The 22,519-nt window shown below is 56.4% G+C and overlaps 1 protein-coding gene across 2 annotated transcripts in view; it reads right to left on the bottom strand.

The window, feature by feature from the left end:
* Positions 1-22,519, bottom strand: part of Bmp7 (bone morphogenetic protein 7) — a 69,237-nt gene that overhangs the window by 12,138 nt on the left and 34,580 nt on the right. For both annotated transcript variants that reach the window (XM_046433812.2, XM_046433811.2), the window contains exon 3: positions 10,315-10,463. In XM_046433812.2, the coding sequence (XP_046289768.1) occupies positions 10,315-10,463 (149 nt within the window). The remainder of the gene's footprint in view (positions 1-10,314; positions 10,464-22,519) is intronic.

The raw sequence follows: 22,519 nt of genomic DNA, 5'->3' as shown, positions 1-22,519 counted from the left end.
AGGCAGGGCTCGGCAGTGGAGAGGGAAGTCGTTGGGTTAGGGGACGTTGTCTGGAGTCCCTACTTGACACCTGAGGGGAGCAGCCAGGCAGGTGGCCAAAGGTCCCAGTCTGAGTGTGCCTATGGATCCAGCCAGAGAGAGACGCTTGGCCTGGGGAGGCTCAGGCCAGCCACCTGCGTTCAAAGCCAACCTCTGGGCACAGCGCACGTGCGGAGCTCAGAGGAGCGGTCAAATGCCAGCGAGGGCAGCAGGCAGGGCCAGCGAGGGGTTTAAAGGAGAGGCCACGAGCTTGCCTGGGGACAGCGTGTGGCAGAACAAGCTGGGCCCAGGGGCCTTTTCTCTTCCACAAAGAGGTGGGGGCGTACGGAGAGACTGCACAGGAGTGCCTCAAAGGAAGTTTCCGGAAGAAGCCCAGCAGGAGGGGATGGGATCATCCAGTGGAGGAAGTGATCCCTGTGTCCCATCCTCTGCTGACAGCCTGAGTCAGAGCCCGTGCACCGACTGTCAGTCTCTGGGCTGGGACAACGATGAGATCATTGGAAATCGTATTTAGTGTCAGGTCTGGGGTGGGGTACAAGTTCCAAGGGGAGAAAGAAGCATCCGATGAAGACAAAGCCTAGTGCTGCCCCCAGGGACACACAACTTGGAGCCACAGTGCAGAACTTGAACCCAAGTCAGGCTGCCTGAGAATCTGGAATCTTTTTTCTGCTTCTTCTGATGCTGGGGATTGAACCCAGGGGCACTTTACCACTGAGCTACACCCTAATTCCTATTTATTTATTTAAATTGAGACAGAATCTTACTAAGTTGCTGCGGCTGGCCTCGAACATTCAATCCTCTTGCTTCAGCCTCCTGAGCCTCTGGGATTACAGGTGTGCACCACTGCGCCCGGCTTCTCGAGGACTCTTGACCACTGAAGCTAGGATGCCCCAAAGTCAGGAAGAGGAGTCAAGGCCACAAGAACAATGTCTCCATAGGGCCCTGGCTCATCCACATCTGGAATTAACTCTGCCAGACGGGCCAGGAGTCAAGGAAATCTCTCAAGACCAGATCAGCACCAGGGGTTCACTTTGGCTTTTTAACAGCTCATATTTAAAGAAACAAGCCCTCTCCGTCCGCCATGGCCTGGCCTCCACCCCTCTTAGCGCCGGCTATCCTGCATTCTTAAGCAGGGTTTCCTTGAGTTCATCCACCTATAACTCGAATGATTCTATAAAAGAAACCATTAAAGCTGAGCCCCTAGGAATTATGCTTCCCCCCTGGAAGGATTTTAGAGCAAAATAAAAATGCCTGACCTGAAAACCTGGTGCCGTTCCAGACACCTTAAGTCCAAGTGCTGGGAATGGAGTCCACAGCACCGTGGGAAAACCTGGCCAGGGACCCAAAGGTCTGCTGAGCGACAGCAGGTCAGGGGACAGAGGAGATCTACAAGGGTTGGACATGTCGCCTGCAGGGCCTCGAGCTCCTCATGTGCAAAAGCCCTGCCCATCCCTTTCCTGGTAACCAACCCCTTTTCACTGAGGCAGCTGTGCCATAAGCCGACTCCACCTGGCCTCACGGGTGGGACTGAGGTTTAATAAGAGGCCACTAATCCTCTAGTACAGTCATTGGCTCAGGGATTAATATGTGACCCAATTCAGTCAGTGAATGCAAGAGAAGTGCCCTGGAAGTTTCTTTTCTGGAAACTTTCCACTCTAACTTTCAGAAGTAATTTTCTCTCTACAAACAGGACTGAGGGAAGAGAAATGGAGGGAGTCCTAGGATCGGCCACCACCTAGCAACCACAGGGAGAACAGGATCAACCAAAGCTGACCAGCAGAAGGAGCAACAGAGAGGCAGGGTCTCTCATGATGTCACCAGGTCATGGTCAAACCAGCGGCACATTCGAGCCGGCCAGCAAGATGAATGACCTCCCCCAGTGATGGAGTCCAAGCCGATGTTTGGGGCCGTTCTTGCCCCTTTCTAAGTGGCTGAGGACAGGGCTCGTAGGTGCAGGCCATGGTGGGCCTGGTCAGGAGCAGACCCTCAGCAGGTGTGGCTGAAAGACACCTGGCAGTGGTTCACTTACCTTCACCAAAGACAGGGACACAGAAGGTAGGACGGCAATTCCCCCCAGAAGCTGACCGTGTAATGCCCACGTGACCCACCAAAGCTCCTCGGCACACGCCCAGGAGAACTGAGCCCAGCGTCACGTGACCAGCTGCATGTGAGTGGCACAGCAGCAACAGGCACAAAAGCAGAACACTGAGACAAATGCCAGGCCTGAGGACGGTGTGGCTCACCTGGGGACAGGGAGGACACAAGCCAGAGAGGGTGGGCTCCAGGGACAGTAGGCCCGATGGCTCTGGGGGGGCCATCCTGGCACTATAGCAGGGGGCTCAGCAGCAGCACCCCCAGCTGTGACAACCAAGAATGCCTCAGAACTTGTCACATGTCCCCTGGGAGGCAAAAGTCCTGGTGGAGAGCCTCCCCCTGGTGTGGCATGTTGTAGACATTCCACATGCTGGGACTCCCCGAGCCCCGTGTCGGCTGACGTCAGTCTGCATGACGACTCTGAGGTCCATCCACATGGTCCCGAGTGCCCCTGTTCGTCCTCTGCATGGCCGAGGGTGTTCCATGCTATGCATGGACACATTGCTTAGCCGTTCACCAGGTGAGGTCTTGGGGCTCCTTCCAGTTCTGATGATGATAATCAGAGACAGCTGGGCACAGGCCGTTGAGGGAACCGCCCCTTCGTTTCTTCTGGTCTGGAGCGGGAGTTGTCTCCCACACACTTGTCCCCCTCTGCCTCTGCACGCTCCAGGTGTCTCACATTTCCAGTCTTTAGGGACGAGGGAAGCCATGTGCCGGGCCCTCGCCTGGTGGCTCAGTCTGAGTGCAGAGGCCTGATCCAAAGAGGTGCGTGAGCTGTGGACCACACGCCGTGCCCCGCCCGGCCCCGCTCTCCCTCCCACCCTTCCCTGCCTCACTGGGGTCGTGTTCTGGGGCCGGGGACTGCAGGATTCTGGAAGTGTCTTCCTCCTAAAAGGCAGCCACAGGGATCAAGAAATGTCCTTTACCCTGGCCACCAGATCCTGCCTTCCTCCGTCCTTGGGGACACGGAGGCAGCCCTCCTGCCGAGGGTGAGTGAGGAGCCCCAGGACAAGACGCTAGCACATTCAGGATGGTGGGCCAGAAGGGCACAGGCTTGACGCTGATGACTGGCCCAGGGGGTCAGGTCACATCCAGCCACCGCCTGCTTTTTCAAATAAAGTTTTATTGGAATACCGTTAGCGCACATTGTGGGTACCAGAGGCTGCTTTCCCACCAAAGGCCACTGCTGTGCAGGCAGATGCCCGACCCTCCAAGCCTCTGATGCCCACCCTGGGCACCACAAAAACACTGGCAGCTCCCTGCCAACCAACCTTTGACCAATTTGCTTCCAGCCTATGGAGGAAACTGTCCCTGTCTTGAGCTGGGACACGCCCATGTTCTATCACGCACGTCTGGGCCCTCTGGGTACCGTCTGTTCTCTACATTGCTGGTCCTTGACAAAAATAAAAACCATTTCCTGGGCATTTTCTCAGTGCCAGGCACCGTGCTAAGCATGTTCAAAACAAGAATTGTGACTTGTGACCCACGTTCACAGCAGGGGAGGACAAGGTCATGGGCGTGAAACCTTCCTAGGGCCCCTGCACTCCTCAGGGGCAGAGACGAGCTCACACAGGGTCCAGCTGACGCGAGGCTACCCACTTCACCCCCGCACCATCTGTCAATGAGTCCAGGCGGATATTGGCACAGGGCCCCCCAATCCAGAAAGGATTCCAGGCTGGCTGTGGGGTGCCTGCGGAGGCTCCAGCAGTAGGAAGATCCGCCGTTTCATGGAGGGAAGGCTCACGGAGAGCTGAGCCAGGCAGACCCAGGGGTCTAGGAGAGTCCAGCAGGTACACCTCAGCCCCATGGGCCGAGCAGTGGCCCAACCCGGGGCAGCCAGCAAGCTCTTGGGAAAGATCCCGGAGAGCAGGCAGGAAGCACAACCGGAGCCTCTCAGGACAAGAGGGGGCACAGCCCACCCCAGAGAGGGCAGCGTCTTGGCTCTCCTCTGGTCCCTTTGTTTTCCAGGCCCGAGGCCACCAGCTGCCCCTCCGAGGCCCCAGCATAAAAGTGTTCCTCATTAGCGGTGGGAAACACTTCAAGTCCAACCACTCCTCTCCATGAACCAAAGCCCGAGTGACAAGTGAGAACACAGTTAACACTGCGACATCTGCTTGGCCCCGTGACCCACTTCCGTCCTCGCCACCACTGCCCACCCGGCCCTGGAAGGACCCACCCCAGCTGCTGGGCCATCGGGCTTTTTTTTTTTTTTTTTGCTCCTTCTCTGGCTTTGGACAAACAGGAAGTGAAGAAATCACAAGGCGAAGGCACCTGGGGGCCAGCTGCTCAGGGGCGGGCGTCAGCAGCCGCTTGAAGGGCGGGTGTGCACAGCCATGAGCCAGCGGCTCACCTCCGCGTCCTCCCCGACCACCACACTTGAACTGCGCGGCCCGTGGACCCCTCTGCACCCAGGCACATCTGCCAGGGTCAAGGAGCGGGACACGTGCTCTCCCACGTCAGAGGACAGAGGCTAGGCTGTGCACAGGGTGCCCACTTCCAGAGGCAGCGGTGGGGCGGGGAGAAGATGTCTCTGCCCCATAGAGCATGCATGCGCCTGCAGGTGCTGCAGAAGGGGGTCCCTGAGGAAGAGGGAGGGGGGCAAGCGAGGCCACCAGATCATCTTCTTCATCAGAGAGGCTGATAGGCGCCACCCTCCTGCACCTCCCAGTGACTTCTTCTGTGAACAGGGAGAGCGGGGAGGGACCCCATGAGCCAGGACGGGATGCAGAGTTCTCTTCTTGGGAACCAAGGAGCCCGTGCTTCCAGAGGTCTTCATCACCCACAGCGGGCTCTGGAGGTGGAAATCGGCCCCAGGAGAGCAGCAGGAAACCCTCGAACAGCGCGCAGGACAATGGGCACAGCCTCAGCCCTCTCCTCCACAGAGTGCCCCTCATTCACAGCCCCCTCTGCAAGATCGTGAGCCACGTGACGGCCAAAGCTTAAGACTTGTTTAGGCGGTTTGTTGAGTGAATATATGTGATTCCAACATGGGCCAAGAGGCTGTCAGATGCAGGAAGCCGTTTCTAACAACCAAATGAGGCAGAGGAGAGATCTGTGCTGCTCCCATCCCAGCATGCGGGGCCGGAAGCCAATGTACATTGAGGGCCCATGAAAATGTTTTAATGACCCTTAAAACATAAGACAAAACATGAACTTTTAGTATCAAAGAAAATGTTTTAATGTTTAATTCAGCCAGGATTATATCCATCTTTATATCAACATGGCCGTAAAAAACACTTTTTAATTTTTTTTTAATGGGAGAGGAGCTCAGGGAAGTCACACACTGCCCAGACGGTCCTCCAGGAAGCCAGCGCTAGTGAGGGCTCTTTAAAAGGATCTTTTCTTCCCAGGGAAGAGGACGGTGAGGACAGCCAGAAGGACCCAGCATTCGCGGGGTGCATGTGTAGATGACTTTACGGACCCTACTGGGCACTGCCCTCTCGAGCCCCACCCACGCCTGGTCCCTGGTGACCACATTCCAGGGAAGAGCGAGGGGGCAGGAGTCAGTGTTCTGGGTCCACCCCGGGAGCCAGGGGACTCGGCTTTCTCAGCCCCGGTTTCCTCTTTTGCCCAACGTGGCAGTGACAACCGGGCTGCATGGGCAGGGTTATTGGGAGAACTAAATAAATCTACCACCATCACAGAGAAACGCTAATCAAACTCACAGTCATGGGCACAGACGTGCAGCCGCCCAGGGCTCAGTAACCCCCAGGGCCCACCCTCTTCTTCCTGCCGGCCACCTGCAGACAAGTGATGCTGTGTCTCAGGAACAGATGAAGGGGCAGGCAGGGGCACACCAGGGGACCCCAGGAGCCACCCCGGCTTCTGCACCCCTTGGTGGAGGACCCAAAGTCCATGGGAGTCCCTCTGCTCAAGGGCACCCACCTCTCCTCCCTGCCCTGATTGGTCATGCTCTGCTTGCCCCCATCCCCAGCACCCACTGGGGGTGCAGAACATGGCTGGCCCAGATGTGGGAGCACAGGCCATGGTACAGGTGGGGAACCAGCCCCAGTCCCAAGATGCTGCCCTCAGGGGATGAGGCCGTGCCACCCAGCTGCCTCCCTAGGAGACGTAGGTGCCTGGGGGTTTACAGGCTTCCCTCCCACGCGGTCAGCTTGCTGGCCAGAGTGGAGCCCAGCTGGGCCATGGCTGTGACTAACAGGAGGGCCACGGCTGGGGAGGAGAGGGAGCAGCACAGGTTCCTGGGTGGTCTCAGAAGGGCACCTCTGGCCCAAGACCCCACCAGGGCCACATGGGCAGGAAGCCTGTGCAATCCCAGTTTGGTTTGGAGCCCTTGTGAGCAGGGCTCCCGGCAGGCCACTGTCAAGTTCTTGAAGAAGCCCTGGGGAATGGGGGGTCTGGGTCCCTCCAGGTTCCTGGCCTCTCCAGGTGCCATCCATGGCACCTGGACCGGTCCCCAGCCCTCAGTGTCTTGCCTGTGGAGAGGATCTAGAGCCACCAAGCCACCAGGAATGGTGGGCTGGGGAATATGGAGCTCGGGAGGGCTCCCGGGTGCTCGGACCTCCCCCCGTGCTGTGGGCATGGTGATGACAGCACCCCCTGCGTGGTGACGGGGAGCGTCACCAGAAACAATGTGTCATGCCCTTTGTGCTTGTGGCCAGCACGTGTTAAGCAACTGAGCACTTCACTTGCATGAGCTCATCTGATCCTGCACAACCACCCTCGGAGGCGGAAACTATTATCAGCCCCATTTTCCAGATGAGGGACACTCGGTGACTCACCCTGGGTCACAGGGCTAGAAACAGCAGGGCTGGGGCTGGAGCCAGGGCAGTCCCTAGCTCTGGGCCCTGCACCGTGCTACCCCAGCAGATGACAAGCCTCAGCCACAGTGTGGGGTGGAGCAGACGCTGGAGGCCAGAGGGACAGAAGGAATCTGGTGTTGGAGGAAAGAGGGGAGCACAGGCCTGACATCAGGAGGAACTGATCACGGGGTCAGTGTCACCTGTGAGAAAAATCAGCCCTGGGCCACACGAGCTACCAGGACCAGCCAGACAGGCACACAGGACCCGCTGGGCCAAGTGGTCAGGGCTAGCCAGCATCCACAAGTCCAGAGGAATAGTCACTTGGAAGAGGGGACTCAAGTCCACTCCCTCTTTACTTTCATCCATTCCCCGTAGGCTCCCAGGGACGTTTTAGGAACAGGAGGCTCGGAGGATTCTGTTGCCGGGTGAGTCTGGAATTCCTCCATGCCAAATTTGTGGTCCAGAGATTTGCAAGGGACACAAGCAAAATAAAGGCTCTGATATGTCCTGCAGAGCCTCCTGTTTACTCTCTCCAACTAGCACTCCTCCCACTAGCTGACCGTGAAGCCCTCTGCCTGTGCCCCCCGGGGCACCTACTGACACCTACTGACACAGTTTGAGAAAGGCTGGCATAGAACAGACTTACAATCTTTTCCTTGAAACAACATTTCTGTGCCAGTCATTCGACTTTGCTGTTAAAGCACCCAAGTGAATGGCCCTGGACAAAAGGGCAACAGACTGGCACGTCACCGCGCACGTCACCTCCCAGGTCTCCAGGCGTTCTTCTCCCCCATTTTCCCCAGTCATTTAAAAATATGAGGGCTGGGGGTGGGGCTCGGAGGTAGAGCACTTGCCCAGCTTGTGCCAGGCCCCAGGTTCCATCCCCAGCACTGCAAAAGGACATATTTATACATATGCAATAGTAAAGTGTGTGTGTGTGTGTGTGTGTGTGTGTGTGGCCTTTTCTTCTCCCAGGTGCCCCAGATGGGCTGTGGGCTGACTATGACCACCAGCAGGGTTCAGTTACAGGGCAACGGAAAACTCCAGTTCTTTCTAGAGCCTCCTTTCAAGTCTCAGGAACATGGAAAGGGGATGAAGAATGGAGAGAGGAGTGGGGTACCTTCAGCAGAGAGACCTGGGGAGCAGGGCAAGAGTGTGGTTCTCTGCTCCGTGGTCCCCGGCATGGCTTGTGGCCTTGGTGAGGGTACTGAAACCCAACAGAGGGGCGTTCTGGATGGTCAGGGCGCTCCCTCCTCTCACCCAGACCCTCATAGGTCTTGTAAACTGTTCCTGCTCCCCACATCCTACTGCCACGTCCCTGAGAAGAAGGTAGGAAGAGACACCCTCGAGATTCTGGCCAGTTTTCTCCCCAAGCTCCAGACCACAGTGGTGGCCCCAGACAGGAAGGAAAAAGGGCAGAGCCCAGGAACTACAAAGGACACAGTGATTGGACCAGCTCTGGTGTCTGGGTCCACCTGGCAAAATCCTGCATCATCGATGTAGAAAGAGCCAAACCCTGGGGAAATATTTGCTGCTTTAAGCGGCCAAGAGCCAAAGTAGAGGAAAAAAAGACCAGCGCACGGCAGAGGGTGAGAACGGGGTGTGCAGAGAGGAAACACGGATAAATACTCCGCCTCCCCAGAGAGGAAAGCCACGGGAACCCCAGGTGCTGTCCCTCCTCCATCAGACTAGCCAGGGTGGGCAAGACCGAGAACTTGACAGAGAAGGAGGGGAAGCAGGCTCGCTCATGGACAGGTAGGAGTGCAGATGAACGGCCTCTGAGCGGGGCCAACTGACAATATCACAGCAGCAACAGCCAATGTCACTTTCAGGAATTCATCTAGAGCTACACCCACTCCACTGGAAAATGACCTGCATGCCTGGGTTTGCTATGGCTACCTGTTTGTAAGAGCAAGAGATTGGAAAACCCCAGGCATCCACCCCAAAAGGCAATAATAACAGCTTCAACTCTGTTAATTATGGCTCTCCTTCGTGGGTCCTGTAGTCAGGTCATGTTCTAAGTCCTCCGTACTCAGAGTATGATCTGGGGACCTACAGCCTCAGCATGCCCTGGGGGCTGTCCAAAAAGGACCTTCACCCAGTCCAGCCAACTCAGAATCCACATTTTAACAAGAACCCTGGGGAGTCCCCATGCACATTAAGGCACTATTTTAAACATTCGTCTCATATGAACCCAAAACAACCCCATGGCCCAGATTCTTGTCACCTGCATAGTGGTGATGAGGAAGCCAAGGCTCTGACAGGTCGGGGAAGTTGTTCAAAGTCACATAGGGACGGGAGGTAAGAGCACATGGACCCTACAAAGTCACGTAAGTCTTACAATGAACTAGGAACCTCTTAATGATGAACAGCATCAATCTCCAAGATAAGCTGTCAGATGGAGAACACACTGCACCATCATTTGAAGAACAAAAGGAAAGTAGAATCTCTGTGTAAGCTCTTGAAAACCCAGACAGCATCTCCGAAAAGGAACTTAGTAACAGGGAAACAGCAGCTGCCTCTGGGAAGTGGAACTCAGCAGATGCGGGAAGGAAGTTGGAGGGAAAGTATTCACTGTCACACACTCCCATACTGTTTGACTATGAGGTCATGGGCCTATATTTCCTGTTCCAAAATAAATGAAAAAACATTTTTTTTTCCTTAAAACTGGTGGAAGGAAAAAGCTACATGCCCAGAAACCACTCCCACTTAATTAGAAACACCATTTGTGGGGAGGAGAAATGGCACGGCCCACCACTAGCTCCCCACTCTTCTTCCTGTCTGCCCTTCTCGCAGGAGGTGGGTTGTGAGGGAGGACAGGTGCCCGGGAGGCCCAGCTACAATGGATTCCAGGACTGAGGACTCAGAACCACTAACAGCGAGGGCACTAATGCTTTGGCAGGTGCAATGGTCCTTAGCCAGGGGCAATTCTGTCCCTCAGAGGACGTTTGGCAATGTCTGCAGGCCCTTAGGGGAGACTAGGAGGATACTACGGAGCCTAGAGAGGGAGAGGCCACGGGTGCCACTGAATGTGCTCTGGTGCCCGGGCCAGCCCAGGCTGCCGTGCGTCACGAGGTGGAGAAGCTGCACAAGCACTTGGACCGCTGTGATTACAGGACTCACCTCAGAGCACTCCAAGGTGAGGTGCTGACAGAGCAGTCCTGGGGCAGCCCTAATTCTGCATCTCTACCATGAGGCACCCCCGCCCCACGGATGTGGGTCCACGGAGCCGTGAGGCCTGTGGCCAAGCTCGCTGGCTCCCTGTGAGGGGAAGGGGCTGCTTTGGCTGGGGGTTGAGTCCTGGGGGAGGGGTGGGAAAGCCTGCTCCAGGGGCAAACAGCACACACACAGCTTCGGACATCCTGACCCAGAGCACGGGCTGCACCAGAACCAGTGGTGGCGGTGGCCAGGGACTCACCATCCAGAGTCTCCACGGAGAGCTGCAGGCCCAGGTTGTGTCTTGGGTTGACCACCCAATGGTTGCTGGTGGCTGTGATGTCGAACACCAGCCAGCCCTCCTCAGAGGCCCAGAGGGTGCGGCTGTCGAGCAGGAAGAGGTCAGACTCCCTGTGAGAGAGGGGGAGAGACACAGGCCCATGGTTAGCCCAGCACCGCTCAGTTCCCCCAAAGCCAACAGAGAAAAGAGTCTGTGGGACAGGGAGCCACGAGGGGGCCACTTGTTTCCCAAAAGTGAGTTCAGCAGACCAAGACCCAGGCACAGAGAGCTCTCAGGAGTCGTGGTGGGGAAAGGGAACGCAGAAGAATCACAAAAAGACACATGCAGAGGACGCAGGTGCTACCAGGAAATCTCGTTCCACCACGTGTTGGGGGAGGGGCTCCAGCAAGAAGAGTCATCAAGACACCCAAGGCCTGTAGGCTGCATGTGGCTGGGAGAGACCTGGGGCAGGAAGTGACGATTCCTCACTTATTGCAGCAGAAATTCACCCTGCAGAAGATGGTGGATGGATGGGTAGATAGGAAGGTGGATGGGGTAAATGGGTGAATGGGATGAATGGGTGAATGGGGTGGGTGGGTGGGTAGATTGGCAGATAGATGGGTGGGTGCAGGTTTGGATAGCTAGATGAGTGGATGGGTGGATGTATTCTGCCTACAAGGTCTTCATAATATCTCTTGTGAACATTTAATTGCAAAGACTCAGTTTTAATACTTTGGGTCCTTCAATACTCAATTAAAATACTGGAACCCCTAATGTGCCATGTGCCAGGGATTGGAGTGGCACAACTATGTGGGTAGCAACTAGAAGTCTAGTGAGTCAGAGGCCACAGGTGGCCAGGAACATGCTCCAGTCTGATGAATAAAATGTAATTTATTCCACCAGTCTGGCCCCTGCCCCAGGGCATTGGTAGTCTCTATCATCCCTGGAGTTAACTAACTTTCCTTGGGGTTAAGGTGAATTTTCTCTGCTCATACATAAAGATGTGGGATGTGGCAACTCTTAACTGAGTTCTTACCACGTGCCAAGCTCTGAGTTGAGACGTCTGACCAGCATCGTGTCACTGAGTCTCACAACAACTCTACAAGGCAGATAATATTGCCAATGCTATTGTTCAGATCTCAAATTGAGGTTCAGAGGGTGGAGTTGTCTGCCCAGGGTTATTCCACTGGGACAGGGTCCAGGCAGGTGGAGCCCAACCAGGCTGCCTGCAAGCCCAAGCCTGCAATGTCACATGAAGACAGAGCTTGTGGACTTTACCTTGGCTCTGGTGTAGCTTGTTACAAAACACGCCACTAAATCTCCTGCTGGAGCCAAGCAGCCATGCCCCTTTGGATAAGGCACATGTCTCAGGTTGGCCCCAGTCCCCTCTTCCTACAAACAACTGCCAATCACCTCCATTCATCATTCCTAGAGACCTCTAAGTGTGCAAGGGCAGCTGAATTACCATTCTGCTGAAGCCACAGTCCCTTAGACATTCCCCAGGCACATCAGCAAGTACGGCACAGGAAACAAGTCTTTGTATCAGCCAGTGTCTCTGATGATTTTAACTCAGAACTCACTAGCAATGGGTTGGGAATGAACAGGCAGCTCAGGGAAGCCCCAACGGGGATGAAGAACCAGGCTCAGAAAGCAAACATGGAGGAGGCAGGTGTGATGGTGCAGGACAGGTGGGGCGGGGATCCTGCTCTTCTTTGCCCTCTTTACATCTCTCCCTCCAAAAGTCTGGAGACAGAGAGTTTAGTTGGCTGGGTCAAGTCACACTCTGTGGTACGGTGGGGCTTGGCTTTCCCCACCCCATGCCCCTACAACCCCACCGTTTAATTCAGATTCAGAAAGTCCTGAACTCGATTCAGAGAGTGTTGAATTCTATCATTGGCTTGGTCTGAATATTAGTGTCCCTCCCAGAACCTATGTTGAAACTTAATTCCCAATGTGGCAGTATTAAGGGGTGGGACCTGTCAGAGGCAATTAGGCCACGAGGAAGCCACCCCCATACATGGATTAGCCCTTGGTAGAGGCTTGAGGTGGGAGTCCCTCTTGTTCTTCCCCCTTTCACCACAGGAGGACACAGAAGGCGCCATCTTGGAGCAGACAGACCTTGGCCAGGCATCAACCTTGCCAATGTCTTGGCTTGGGACTTCGCAGCCTCCAACTGTGAACCATAGATCTCTATTCCTTATGAATGACCCAGTCTCATGTATTTTTGTCAGAATGACACAAATGAACTAAGACAATGGGCCAGTGTGCTCAGTGGCCTCTAGTCTGAGGACCAACAAACAGCCACACACAAGACAACACGTCATCCCCAGCCAGCCACACTGGAGGCCCTCCTGATCCGCCAGAGGCCCGTCCTTCTCCATGACACAGAGAGGTTACAGCAGCAAGGAAGTCCTTCTAGAGCCACGTGGGATTTTAAAGACCCTGTGTTGGACTTTCTTCTCCAAAGTGAATCAAAATAATGAGTCGACTTTTCACGACCCATTTCCTTCTGCTTCTCCCAGGGCCCTTATTTCAGAACTTGCTCAGCGGATGTCCACGTGGCTTTCAAACTCACAAACAAGAATTTCCTGCTGTCTTCATCTCCAGTGTGCCTTGATGACTTTCCCATCCCTGGAGAGTTCCCAAGACCATCCATGAACCAGTAAGCTACTCTGGACAATTCACAGATGGGAGCAGGGACACCGTCCAAGTCAAAACACGCCCCCCCACTGAGCCGGCTCCCGCCCCACAGGAAACATCCACACCTTAGCACAGAAGTCACAAACCTGGGTGGTGATTTTTTTGGAAAATCATTATTTGTAGGAAAATATGACCAGATATCTGGACAGGCCCTGGTAGACAGTGAAACAATGAATGGTAACCGAGGGAACAGCATTCGGCCTCACACAGAGGACGCCCTGCCAAACGATACTGAGCACTCTCATCATGGGCCAGGACACCAAGGCCAGATGCTGCAGGCTGGCGCTGACTCACCCCTGAACCAGCAGGAACGAGGTGACTCCCGCCCCAAATCATGGTGTGCAGTGTGTCCCAGGCACGCCTGGAAGCCAGGCCTCCTCGGAAGGCACAGGAGAGGGGAGCCTCGCTGAGACAGGCCACGTGCGCTGAGCACAGGCTTTGCCTGCAGACAGGCAGCTGGGTGGGAGGCTGGACACAGAGAGACACGGAGGACCAGGCAGCTGCCACGCCCAGGCATGCTGGGAGAGGGCAGCTGCAGTCGCCATCCCACGAGCAGCCCGTCCTGACCACCAGGAGAGCGCTGAATGGGCCCTTTGTGACAGTTTTATTTACCTTAAATACAATGGCCTCCCTGACCCAGCCCAGGGAGAGTGGAGGGTAGGGAAGGCGCCCCAAGGAACCGGAAGATGATCTTCCCTTTTCGCCACTCCTGAAAACCCAGGTGCTTTCCAAACTCCCCTCCCTGACTCTCCCTGACAGCTCCAGACCCTGGTAAGGGTACGGGTCCCGTTTTACAAGAGGACAGTGACGGTGGAAGAGGGGAAGCCACCTGCCCACAGTGGCAGGCCTTACTCGTGGCAGAACCGAGCCACAGCAAAGGAAACCTGCTCCAGAAGCCGGTACAGAAGCCACGCGGCCTCCTTAGCCCACTGTCTCCTGGGGGCCCAGAGACGCAGGGAGCTGGGAATCCTGCTGTCTCACCGCACGATGGGGTGGAGCAGGTGCTGAGGGGCGCAGATCCAGGGGTGGAACAGCTAATCTGGGTCTCAGTCTGCTCCTCCGCAAAGTGGGGACAGGGCCGTCCTTGTAGACAACTGGGAGGAAGAAGAGAAGCTCGCCTGGCCCCAGAGGCCAGCGCTCCCAGGACATGTGTGCCATCGGGGTGTGGGCTCTCCCTGCCACAGGAATTCCAGCTGGGCCCAGAGGTTACGCAGCTCGCCAAGATCCTCCAGGCAAGCCGCCACATATCCATCCAAAGACCTCACCTTTGACCCCAAAACAGGTAAGGATGTTAGCAGTTGTGGGAGGCTAACATCCAGCACTTCCTGCTGTCTGTCTCCCGTGCTGCTCTCTTGGCATCTGCACCCACTTCTGAAGTCCACTGTGACTGGAGGACCTGGGGGCCAGCCCTGCCAGGTCTAGGCAGGGCTCGAAGGCCTAGGCAGTTCTTGGTTTTGCCCCTGGGGAGCCACCACGTCAGGAAACCCAACTGCACTGGGGAAGGTAGAGCCCACAGAGGATGAGGGTCTGTGAAGGGGCTGAGAGAGGAGCCAGGAAGCCCAGGTGCGGGTGGTCCAGCCTCCCCAGGGACCACACGGGAACCACCAGAGCAGAAGAACCACTGGCCGAGCCCTGCCCATATTACTGAGCAATAAAATAATTGTTTTGAGCCACTCCTGGGTAGTCCAAGAGAGATAATCCAAAGAAGGGTCACGCTGCTTATGACACAAAAGCTGAAACTGCCCCCTGGGGGATTGGCCAAGACATCGAGGCCCGTCCAAGGCAAGCATGCCCTGCACAGCTGCTGCACAGGACCTGTCAATCCACTTGCAGTCAAGGGGAACACAGAGTCAGGAAAAAGGTGTTATAAAACACGGTGTGTCACAGGTGCGTTTCTGGGGAAAGATAAAATGCTCAAATGAGTGTGAGAAGAAACGGAGAATTTCAAGAGTTGAATAGGCATGAAAGAAGTCAAAGGAGGAATAAAAGATCTCCTGGTCCTCACACCTCAGGTGGGTGCACCCTGCTCTTTTACCAAGATCTCTAGGCCACCAGTTGTAACTCCTCCTTCCAGAAGTGTGAGAGGAAGAGGGCAATTCAGAGCCCACACCGTACAGCTAGTGTGCCGCTGACTGCCAAATCCGGGAGGGCCCATTTGAACAGACGTCTCGAGAGAAGACGGACAGATGGCCACAGGACACACAAAAAGATGTTCAACATCACGAGCTGTTAGGAAAAAGTAAATCACGGCTACAAGACAGCACTTGACCCCCTCAGGAAGGCTGAATAAAAAGCTCAGACACGACCGAGAATCCGGGAGGAAATGAAGAACGAGGCCCACACACTGGCCACGGGAGGTGAGATGGTGCCATCGGTGGGGAAGCGGCTGGACAGTTTCCCAAAAGGGGAAACATAAGCATCATTTCCAAATGACCCAGCTCGACCAGAGCCCTCCCTGACCCTGGGCACTGGTGGTGTTAATATTTAACTGCCAGCCTGGGACACTGTTGCCAGGCTTGAGGACACCTCTCCCGGGGACGTGAAGCGCCTGAACCCCACCTGGAGGGGCAGCGGAGGAGCCGCTCATCATACTGCAGTTCCCAGCCCCTCTCGGCCCACTCCCCTGGAAAGTTCCACCCCGTGGAAAGTGGGTATTTTAGAATCTGGAGTGTAGGAGGGAAGTCCTTTTTTTTTTTTTTGCTTTCTGGCTACTTAGAGGCTATTTAGAGGCTGTGACCTCAAGGGCCTTCACCCACAACCTCTCCCAGGTGGAGAAAGATTCCACTGTGGGAGGAGGTGCAACCCCTCAGACCAGGACCTCTGGGGAACTGCCAACTGCATACACACGGCTCCAGGGAAGAGAGCCCTGACACCGGCCCTGGAAACCAAGCTAAGTCTGGGGTCTGAGGAGGCCCTGGCCCTGGGCACTCCCACTATAATTAAAAGGCCATAGGAAACGTGGATTCCATCTGGGTCGTGTAGTGCCCACTGTCTTGTCCCTCGGGATGGTCCACATCCTGTCTCAGAGCCCAGCTTCAGAGCTGTGGGAACCATGCCTCCTGCCAGTCACCCAGTGTCCAGGGTCTCAGGGATTGAGCAGGACCTGGGATCCACTGCAGCCATTTGGGTTTGGGGCTCTGCAGACCAGTGTGGGGAGGGGTTCCATCTTGTGTGCAGACTGCCAGTGACCAAATGGGAGTTAGAATCTAGTTCCCGGCCATAACCGTGGGTGGGATGATCAAACAATGCTGACCACACCCATGCAACTCCCCAGGGACTCGGACACAGTCCACCACCAGCAGGGACAGGTGCAAGCTGGGGCTTGGAAGGGTCCAGTGTGGCACCATCTACAGTCTCTCCAGGAGGCTGGGCCAGGGCTGCGGCCTCAGCACCTAGAACCACCCCCTGAAGTGCTGCTCTCCTGCCCAGCAGAGTGGCACGCGACCCCGTGTAACAGACAGGCGGCACAGGCCAGGAGTGAGGAGGCTCTTGATGTAGGGAGCACAAGCCCAGGCAGACAGCCATGGGGAACACGGCCCACCTGGGGTTAGGGGAGGCAGGTGGAAGGATGTGGCCATCCGTGCCGAGCGGCCCCGCCACCAAAGAAAGGAAAGTGGGCTTCAGATGACAAGGTGGACAGCACAATGTGCTCCTAAAAAGCCCCGTCCCAGCCTCAGGCCCTCGAGTGCGCTATCTTACACGGGAGGAAGGGTTTTCAGGTGGGATTAAAGGATTTTGAGCTGAGAGAAGATCTGGATATCCAGATGGGCCCAGGGTCATGTCAGAAGTCCTCATGAGGGAGCGGCCAAGGTGGCCGTGACAGCAGAGGCCAAGGGGCTGCAACAGCTGAGCCCCAGCTAAGGAGGAGGTGCCTGTCCTGCCTGGACAAGGCCTGGAGGCGTGTTCTCCCAGGGCCCGCAGAAGGCGCCCAGCCCTTCCAGCCCATGGCGCAGGGCACCAGGGGGACCCTCTTCAGACTCCAGCCCTCCAGAGCCGCAGGAGAGCACACCCATGTGTGGTGAGCCCATTGAATCGCTGGTCACTTGCCACAGCAGCAATAAGGCTCCATCCCTGCCACCCGGGACGTCCTCTCCCTCGGGGCTCTGCTAGGAGCTGGGGAGAGAGGCAGAGCCCTGGGCCCAGAGGCTGGGGGCAAGTCCTGAAAACCCTGATCAAGTGCAGGGAGAGGGTCCTCCGGGTGCGGAAGAGGAAAGGAGGCCCAGCCCCGGGTGTGGGGTGTGAGAGGACGACCTGTGAACACCAGAAGGACGTGCGGGGCCAAGGCAGCCGGGGGTTGGACCAGTGCTCCTGGCAGAGGGCAGGATGTGGGCCGCGTGGTGAGAGAGACAGCAGGAGAGGCCAGGTGAGCAGGGGTGCAACTGCAGGGCTCTGGCTGCAGGAAGGCGGGTGCTGGGAGCTTGCTGCGTGGGGAGCGGAGGGCGCTGCGCACCACGCAGCCCCCCTCCCCGTGCTCAGGGCACCCCCGCTCTGCTCTTTGGAAAACTGCAAGGCTGGACATTTGAAGGCTGGCAGGCTGTGAACGGCGGCTGGGCCCAAGAACATTCCTCAGAGGAGCCATCAAGGGAGGGCGGCCAGCGTTCCCAGGCCAGCGGGAGGTTAGGCGGAGTGGCAGCGGCTGAGGGGTGAGCATGGCACCTGCAGCCAGGCCAGCGCACAGACAGCAGCCTGCGCGGAAGTAGGAAAGCCTGGAAGTGGATCAAAGGGCCCCAGAAAGCTGGCCTTGGTGACCAGTGGCCGCTAGGCACCACTGAATTGGGCTGCAGGGCCCTCCCGTGCCCTGGGCAGGGAGCACCCCACCTCCACCTCAGGGAATGCCCTGCTTTCCCACCAGTCGCCCCAAGACAGGAAGACGAAGCCAGGGGAGGCCAGAGCTTTTTAAAGCACTGTCTTAAGGCTGCGCACATCCAGGAAGACTAAAATTAAGTCCCCTGGGAGAGAGGTGGAAAAGTACACAAAGTAGAACAATATCCTCCCGCCGCAGACAGAGCAGGGACAGCCCACGGCTTTCCTACCCACCGCAAGACTCTGCCAGCCACTGCAAAGGGAACCCACTGGGCATGTGTGCAGGGCCTGGGCCACTCCTGTCCAGCACCCAGGAGGCTGCTGTTGTCAGGGTCAGGAAGCAAGACAGCAGCCATTAAGTGCCGGGCCTCATTCTCCCCAGCTGCAATAGGAAGGGTCTAGAGCTCATCGAGGTCTCAAAGGCATATACACAGAGGGCCGGAAGTCAAAAAGGCTCCGTAGTTAAACACAGTTGCAAAGCACCGGCGACACAGCACTCCTTGGAGGGTTCACACTGCACATTAGCACTCCAAGACTCTGACAAGTCCTGCTGCAAAGAAATGTCCACCCCAGGCACAGAGGTGCCTAGAAACTCCCCAGCTCGTGCATGCAGGAGGGTGACGGAGTGGGGCGTCAGGAGGGAAGGGAATCACAGCAAGCAAGCAAGCAGAGGTCTGGGGGGAAGGCACATCCTTTCTGTGAGGGTGTCCCAGGGTGGTCCTTGGGTCACATATTGGGTGGCCTGGGATGGTAAGTATCACACACGAGCTTTGAGCGGAGGAAAGCGGGAGTGGAGTCCCAGTGGAGAGGTCCTGAGCAACCCGACCTCTGTCTGGAGGCTATTTTGTTTGTGAAATGGGATAACGATGGGCTCGTTCTGGGCATGGATTACATGGGATAATGCAGTCAAGATGCCAGCACAGAGCCAGGGGCCGAGGCTCCTAGATGTTTGGAGCAGAGCCCAACGTAATGTGAGTCTCACCACTGGGCTGACCCAGCCCCAGCCCCAGCCCTAAAGCAAGGAGCTCACTGCCACATCGTATGGACTCTGGTTCCAGAAGCAATGATCTTAGAGTAGGCTGAGGCCCTACACCTGGAGCCGTCTCACAGTGGAGGCCTGACGTCAGGTGGCTGGTGGCCAGGGAGCGGGCCTGGACCCTCCAGCAGAAGTGAAGGGAGCTAAGCATGCTCCGGGGCGGCCCCAGGGTCCTACTTGCACCCTTCTCAGCCCATGACCCACTCCCCAGAGCAGCTTGCATAGGATAAAAATGCAACTGTCCTGCCTCAAATCCCCTATGAGCTCTTAAGAGTAAAAGCGAAACTCCCTCCATGTTCTGTAACGAGGGAGACTGTGTATCTGACCAAGAAACTTTAGGGAGAGAACGAGGCACTGTCAAAACTTCCAGATGAGCACATGGGGGCTCTGGTCACCCTCCCTGTGGAGGGGCCTCAGCTGCCTTCAGGCCCTCATCTAGACTCCAGCCCACCCCGGGCCTTGGCACTCCCTGTTCCCTCTCCCTAGCACACCAGTCCTTACCCTCTCACCTCCATTACCCCTGCCATTCTCCAGTCCCCAGAGACTGGGCATCTCAAAGCCCATGCCCCCCGTGCAGCCCCAAGGCCAGATTTCACGGGGGTTCATGCCGTTCTTTGGGTTCCCCTCATTCCCTACCAATTCTAAATTCCTTATTGGCAAAGCGCAACTGCACTAGCCCAGCACCCTGCGCCTAGCACCCAGTGGAGCAGAGTGGGCCTGGAGAACATGTGGACTGGTACACAGGCACCTCCAGGCCTCTCATGGAAGAGGAGGCCACCAGCCTCACCAGCCAGCTTCACTTCCAATAATTCCTATTGTTAAAGAAAGAAGAGTGAATGCGTTTTCATATTAGGAAGGCACCTCCAGAAACAGCTGAGTCCCCGTTTCCTGGGGCACTTAGCCCACCAGCTCTGCCCTAACCCCCTGGGAGCCACTCCCAGGTCGCAGGCTGGTCATCCATACTGGCTGGGTAGAATCCCAGGCCATCCCCAGGCTGCCTCCCGCGAGCCCCACTGTGACCCGGGGACTGTGGATTCCAGTTGTAAAACCACCCCAAACTGCCCCCATCTGGAAATTGCCAGATCCCTTTCCTGTTTCCTGTCCCCTGTCACTCTCGGGCCACCTCCTTTCCCCACACTGGGAAAACCAGGCAGAGGGCTGTGTGCTCTGATCTCAGTGAACATCAGGACCCTGGGAGTCCCCCCCACCAGGCCTCGCAGGGAGCCCCGTGGAGCTGTCCCCACAGCTCTGGAAAGTCCCACGGGGGAGAGCAGCCGCCTGGGTCTGGCTTGCGGAGGTGGATCTTTCTAGACTTTCCCTGGTTGCCCCATTTCCTCCAGCCTCCAGCTCCAGACCAAAATAGAGCAAGGTAAACTCGGCCTCTCTGCGAACACTCAGGGAATAAACAAACCAACACAAACAGTTTTCAGGCTGCGTCATCTTTCCAACGTTAAAAAAGAAGAAGAACCGGAGGCTGTTTTAAGGTTCCAAATCCAGAGACTAAAAACTGCACCAGACTCAGAAAGGAACTGGACCCAGCGGTGGGGCGTGCAGATGAAAGCAAGGCCACGACCAGGCGCAAGATTCTCAATGGCAAAGGCGAGTGGGACACCTAGAGCAGGTGCAGGGGCTGTCGGAGACTCATCCTGAGGACAGCATCCCCAAGCAAGAGGGGTGCCAAGGAGAGGAAAGCGAAGGAAAATGTCTTGCACTCGGGGCACCGGGGCTGGGCCAGATGCTGCCCAGGCCTCGAGCCACAGATCCTGCCGGCCACCCAGCAGTACAGACCCTCACCCTGTCATGTTTTAGGGACTCTCAGAGGCATATCGAGTCAGTACTTGAAAGCAAGTAGTTTGAGAGGTGACTCCATGAACCAACTGGAGGTCAGAGCAGGAGGACAGGCATGAAAATCAACCAAACAGGGCTCTGGGCATCCAGGGCACAAACCCATGGAGACCTGGAGGCCAACTGGGGAGGACGGGGGGCTACAGATTCACCCACTAGCTCTGGTCACCATCCAAATGCATGTAGGCACCACGGGACATCTCCACTTGGTGAGCCCACAGGGCCGCTCCTCAGCCGTGACATACTGTGACATGCAGCCGAGCAGGGCCACCTGCTGAAGGACTCCACACTCCATTTAGCACTCTGCTGCCGCCATTTTGAAATCCCTGACACATTTTCAGCATGCATTTACACCTGGTTCTGGGCCCTGCAAGCTGTGTGTCTGGTCCTGGGAGCTTGTTTTTCAACCCCAGGGACAGCATCTTTTAGCTCCTGCATCAGATCAGTTAGCATTAGACGTGGAGTTACTGCTGCCAGGTGGTTCTGACAACCATTGGTTAGTTCAGGCCCTGCTGCCCCAGACGGAAGTCTGTGGGCTATGGAGCTGAGTGGTGGTGGTGGTGGTGGTGGCACGGCAGCTTGAGCAGATGAAAAGGAGGCAGGAAGGGGACACATGTGGCCAGCTCCACCAGCCTCACCTTAGCCCACCATGCAGCATCTCTAGATCTTTCCACCTAGGTGGGCACCAGGCCCCAGGGGCTCTCCTTCTAGATGCCATGAGCATCCAAACTGGGCATTCCTGCACATTGACATGCTCCCTGCTACTCCGTCAGGGGCCAATCTGCACCCCAGGGGACACAACAGAGTCTGGAAGTGTCTTGGTCTCACACCTGTGTGAGGAGGTATGACTGGCACCTAGTGGGTGGAGGCAGGGGTGCCATTCGACACCTTGCATTTGATCTCTCTGTGGGGCGCAGATTGGCCCCACAGAGAGATCAAATGCCAGCCGTGCCAAAGCTAAGACACTGCCTTAAATGGCGGCTCATAAAGACATAGATATTGAGTCCCTAGCCCCTGGCAGAAGGAGGGGTGAGACTTGGTCTTCGGAACCCCCTGCAGGAGTGAGCCCAAGTCACCCTGCCCCTGCAGGGTGCCCCTCTGTGTGACACCAAGCCCTCACTGGCCCCCTGGGCCTTTCTTGGAAGCAGTTTCTATCATTCGCATCTGTCCCCATGCAATTCCTGTCTCAGTGTGGGCCTTGGGGAAACCCAACCTGGGACCAGGGGCCCAGAGGCTTCCATTGGTGGCAGCTTCACCGAGGAGTCAGGAAAGCCCAGGTGCAGCAGGAGAGGCCCAGATCCCCCAGCCACACCGTGGCGTCTCCCAGAGGAGGAGGGTGGCCGGCACGCCGGAATGCGGGCCAATGTCGGCTTTCTTCCTCCATTCTTAGAGTGGCAAAATGGAAAGCGACGGTCGTTTTTAAGAAACAAGAAGAAAACGGGGCTGACCGGAGTGGACAAAGGAAGAGCCAGTGTCTGAAGAACCCTGAGCATTTACCCAGAGGCCTACCCCTGGCCTGCACTTGACCTAACCAAGGTCGGCCTTCACCACCGCTGCCTCTTCCACGCGTCCTCCTGGTGCGCCCGAGTTCCCCATCCCTACAGAGTTGACATTTGAACAGGCACTTTTCTCCCAGCTACAGATGACCGCTTATGACCAAATTGAAAAATATTAATTCTCTTTGTCTCCTGCCAAAAAGGCTAAAGCAATTACAGGCCTGATATGAAACACAGATGTTAATACAGTTGGAAAAATAGGCTTCTATAGGCGAGCAGAGGTCCTGATCCGAGTACGAAGAGCTTT

The sequence above is a fragment of the Marmota monax genome, unplaced genomic scaffold (genome assembly GCF_021218885.2).
Source record: "Marmota monax isolate L192 unplaced genomic scaffold, Marmota_monax_Labrador192_F-V1.1 WCK01_AAM20220418_F8-fsc00014, whole genome shotgun sequence".
Taxonomy (NCBI): Eukaryota; Metazoa; Chordata; class Mammalia; order Rodentia; family Sciuridae; genus Marmota; species Marmota monax.
The sequence above is the reverse complement of the archived record's forward strand: the minus strand, read 5'-3'. Positions and strand labels throughout refer to the sequence as shown.